Source organism: Macrosteles quadrilineatus, unplaced genomic scaffold (assembly GCF_028750875.1).
Source record: "Macrosteles quadrilineatus isolate MER2022 unplaced genomic scaffold, UCM_ALF_1.0 Scaffold_2__2_contigs__length_208266976, whole genome shotgun sequence".
Taxonomy (NCBI): Eukaryota; Metazoa; Arthropoda; class Insecta; order Hemiptera; family Cicadellidae; genus Macrosteles; species Macrosteles quadrilineatus.
The window spans coordinates 60,693,140-60,698,252 of record NW_026542595.1 but is presented as its reverse complement, the minus strand read 5'-3'; the positions used below and the strand labels follow the sequence as shown (position 1 = coordinate 60,698,252).

The window sequence follows — 5,113 nt, the reverse complement described above, 5'->3', positions numbered from 1 at the left end:
ATCTATATAAAGAAACGTTACTTCTCTTCTTTTATTTGAACTTTTTTACCTCTTCCTAGTAGTCTTTGTTTCTTCAACATCTATTGAACTACTAATAAACTGACTCTTCGCTCTCAAGATCCAAGCGCCCAATATTCGTCGAAAATGGTTTTTCGCAACTCATCGTTCAAATTTTTCGAACGCTCCATTCTGCAATCCTTCAGGCCTCTCATTTTCTTTCTTGAACCTCTCTTCCTTTAACTGTTACGTAGTCTTTGCCTTCATGTCTGTTATTTGTTCTTTCTTTTCGTTTTCCTCTAACTCATGGACCTTCTCCTTTTTTCTTTTATTGTTTGGAGGTTGGTCCTCAGGAACATCGTTATCTATATTGTTAGGATTAGGCCTGTCACCAATTGCAACCATGTGTTTGTTCTCAGGAACATCGTTATCTATATTGTTAGGATTAGGTCTATCACCAATTGCAACCATTCGTTGGTTCTCAGGAGCATCGTTATCTATATTGTTAGGATTAGGCCTATCACCAATTGCAACCATTCGTTGGTTCTCAGGAGCATCGTTATCTATATTGTTAGGATTAGGCCTATCACCAATTGCAACCATTCGTTGGTTCTCAGGAGCATCGTTATCTATATTGTTAGGATTAGGCCTATCACCAATTGCAACCATTTGTTGGTTCTCAGGAGCATCGTTATCTATATTGTTAGGATTAGGCCTATCACCAATTGCAACCATTTGTTGGTTCTCAGGAGCATCGTTATCTATATTGTTAGGATTAGGCCTGTCACCAATTGCAACCATTTGTTGGTTCTCAGGAACATCGTTATCTATAATGATAGGATTAGGCCTGTCACCAATTGCAACAATTTGTTTGTTCTCAGGAACATCGTTATCTACCAATACACCAATATCAGACAAATGCTGGATATCAATGTTTTCTTCCATTATCAAAACTGGCAGGCTCTAAACATCAATCGGAGCTGCATCTAAAAAAAAACAACAAAAGAAAATATTATTTTATCACATACATAAAAGTAAAAATCTATAAGATAAACCGCCCAAATTACATTCACCTACCTAATACCGGTCGTCGATCTCCTATTCTTCATCCTTACCTGATAACAAATGAGGGTTGTATTAACAGTGCTTAGTCAAAAACTCTTATATAAAACCAAATTTACTCAGTTGATAACAGTCTTTTGTTTTATGGGAAAATAATAATTAAATATCAATGACCGGTATTAGGTAGGTGTCTGTAATTAGGGCGGGTTGTCTTAGGCCATTGATTTCATTGAAAATGAAACACAAATCAAATCAAATCAAATCATGTTTATTAGCACACAACGTACAGAGGTTACAGATAAATGCACAGGTGCTTCGTCATTCTTCTTATAGCCTAATATTATATAATGTCCTTTCTTAAAATGTATTTAGTAATAATAAATAAAATAGTTGTTTAACATTTGAGGAACTCTTTGAATAGACTAGCCAAAAGGTTTAATAAAAAAGATAATGTCAAGCTTAAAACTAAATAACTGGATTTATAGAATTTAATTATAAATAAAACATAAAAAATGTACAAAACATGTAATTTTAGTCAATAACAAGGTCTTAATTAAAATTTCGCAACAGAAAACGATATATATAATATGTAACATTTAGAAATCAACAAGATTAACATGGAGAAGGAACTTTTTACCCTATAAAATATTACCTATGGAAGTAACAGGACCAGCTTATAACATTTGAGAGTCATTTAGAAAATCGTCAACTTTATAATAGGCCTTTCTGATCAAAATACTCTTAACGTTATCTGCAAATTGTGTTGGACTCATTGCTGTGTTTTTTAAGTTATTTGGAAGTTTATTGAACAATTTAATTCCCATGTAATGAATACTTCTTTCTAAAGATGCCGTAGAATGATGAGGGTATATAAGTAAATTCTGGTTTCTAGTATTGTAATTGTGGCTATTTTTTTCTATAGAGTACCAATTTAAATTATTTTTTACATGACACAGAACCTCAAAAATGTAGATACATGGTACTGTAAGTATTTTTAAACTTTTAAATACTTCTTTACATGAGCTTCCAGGCTGTTTGAGGGTCATGGCTCTTAGGAATTTCTTTTGTACTTTCAATACATTTTTTATTAATTTTGTTGCGCCCCATAATGATATTCCATATTTCACTAGCGGGTAAAAATAGCCATAGTACAAAATAAGTTTTGTTTCCATGCTGGTACAGTGTGCAAGGCAACTCATATTAAAACAAATGCTATTTAATCTCTTACATAATGGTATAATATGTTCATGCCACTTAAGATTTTCATCACATATTACCCCTAATAATTTCACAGACTTCTGATTCATCAAATCATCATTGCCGACTGTAACCTTTATTTCACCCTCTCTATATTGCATACTTCTGAAATGAATTATATTTGACTTGTCTGCATTCAGCAACAGTCCATTTATTCTAAACCAATTTTCTAATTCTTTTATTATTGTCTCTGCTGTAAATTTAATTTTTTCTGTGCTATTGTCTCTAATTAATGCTGTAGTATCATCTGCAAACATTACTATATCTGTCTTTATATTCATTGGAAGATCATTAACATATATTACAAACAAAGCTGGGCCTAAAATTGATCCTTGAGGAACTCCTGACTTTACAGTATCATATTTTGATTCATATTTCATGTTATCTATTATTAAAGAAGTTTTTTGCTTTCTATTAGTTAAGTACGATCTAAACCATTTCAAACTGTACCCTCTGATTCCATGTACTTCTAATTTTTTTAACAGGACATCATGGTCTACACAATCAAATGCCTTTGACAGGTCACAACAAATTGCTGCAGTAGTCTGTGATCTGTCCCATGCCCTGTAAATATTGTCAGTTAGAGAGATGAGTGCTGAGTTGGTGGAGTGAGATTTTCTAAAACCATGTTGACTTTTGGTTATTAATTTATTTTTCTCTAGATATTCCTGTAATTGAACATTTACAGCTTTCTCAAATATTTTTGAAAAGACCGGTAACAGTGAGACTGGACGATAGTTTTCAATCAAATTTTTATCCCCTTTCTTATAAATTGGCCTAACAATTGATATTTTTAGTTTTGATGGAAAATCTCCTGTAAACAGTGACTGATTAATTAATGTGCAGATTGGCATAGCTATATAATCTTTACACTCTTTAATTAAGGTGACAGGAATCTCGTCCCAACCAGTAGCTTTTTTATTTGGTAGTGATTGTATAATCTTTAAAATTTCATGAACATTTACTTCTCTGAATTCAAAAAACAAACTTTCTGGGTTTATCCCTGTTTTGCAACTCTTAACTGCTTTTTCTGGTGAACTTCTAATATTCAGTTTTTTTCTAATGTTGAGATAATGATCATTAAAATAATCTGGAATAACTTTGGGGTCTTTTATTATGGATCCGTCAATTAGTACTTCTGTCATAACGCTCTTTTTCCTTGTATTCATTCCTAGCTCATTCTTAATTACTTTCCAAGATGCTTGACTTTTACACTTCGCTTGTGTGATGTACTTATCATTTGCCCTTCGCTTTGCTGCTCTAACAACTTTTTTGAATATCTGTCTATAAGTTCTGTAATAACTTTGCGCCTCGGCACACCCACTCTCCTTTGCCTCTCTGTGGAGACGCCGTTTGTTTATACTTGAAACTTTGATACCCTCTGTCACCCACTGTATTTCTTTTTTATTTTTTACCCTCCTAGGTCTAGGTGGAAACACTTCATTCATGGTCAATATAAAATTGTTTAAAAAATTGTTGTAATTATCGTTCACACTTTTCCCAAGCTCTACCTTCCATTTCAAGTTTTTTATTTTATTCTTAAATTCAGCTTTTTTACTTGAAGTAAAATATCTTTTAAAGGTTTGTTCTTTCATTTTGGTCTTATCCTTAAATCTGGGTAATGTGGCCCATATGGCACTATGATCAGAAAGACCTATATCTTCAACATGAATTCTCTCTATCTGATGTTTCTCATTAGTAATAATGTTATCAATGCAAGTTCCACTACTAGGTCTTGTCACCTCCATAACATTGACTTTGAATCCATTAAAATGTAAAACATTTAAAAATTCATCAGAAGCCTTACTATCTAATACATTTATATTACAATCAGTAGCTATCAATACATTTAACCTTTTCCTCCCTTTCAACTTATTTAATAAAAACTGCATCTTTTTTAAAAAACTAGCTAATGTGAACTTATATGGTACTCTATATAAAGATACAATTATTGTAGGCTCGACAAAATTTAGAATTTCAATGATGGAACATTCAAAATAAAAATCTTCGTTAAACTTTTTAAGGTCATTTCTAACTATATATTTTATATCTGCATTTTGTTTTAATAAAATTGCTGAACCTCCTCTTGCACCATTCTCCCTAGTATAGTAGTCTGCTAAACAGAAACCATTAATTTTATTTAACAGTTCTATATTTTCTTTAGATAACCAATGTTCATTTAACCCAAAAGGGTTAAATGATTGTATCCTAAGCAACATTAAAAAACAACTGACTTTAACTTGATTTTAATAAGGATGAAATTTTCTTACAGCGAGCAGTTTGAACTGTGATAAGTTGAACTGTTGTAAGAAATGTAAAAAATAACGTAAAATTCATATTACATTTCAATTTCACCATCTTTATTGTGCAGATAAATATGTTTGAAACAATAATAGCTTGTTAAACTAAAAGTTGGAACTAATCTAAACTTAGCTAAGCCAAACTAAGGCTTGGCCTAAAGTATTATTATTTCAAGAAGGCAGTACTATGACCATTGATTCTTACCTTCATACGTCGCTTTCCCCAATTCAGCCAAATACCTGCCCCTTGACATTTCAAAACAGAATAATTGGTAGAAAGCATTAATAAGTAAAAAAAGATAACGTTTAGGCCAAACCCTGAGTATAACCTAATAAACTGGATCACACTTTTCACACATCATTAGGTTAGGCAAAGACCAAAGAACACAGACTCAAATAGTGAACACAGAGTATTAATTTATCTTAACAGCTGTTACTTTACAAGGAGTAAAAATAAAGAAGCCTAGCTAACCTGTGTTCGGGTATTGAAATTTTAT

General features: G+C 32.0%; 1 protein-coding gene across 1 annotated transcript; it reads right to left on the bottom strand.

Annotated features, from left to right (window-relative positions):
* Window positions 1–243: 243 nt before the first annotated feature.
* LOC128984281 (translation initiation factor IF-2-like) lies at window positions 244–942 on the bottom strand. The gene has a single exon (XM_054403584.1). It carries the CDS (start codon window positions 940–942, stop codon window positions 244–246), a length of 699 nt encoding a protein of 232 aa, XP_054259559.1.
* Between the last annotated feature and the right edge of the window lie 4,171 nt (window positions 943–5,113).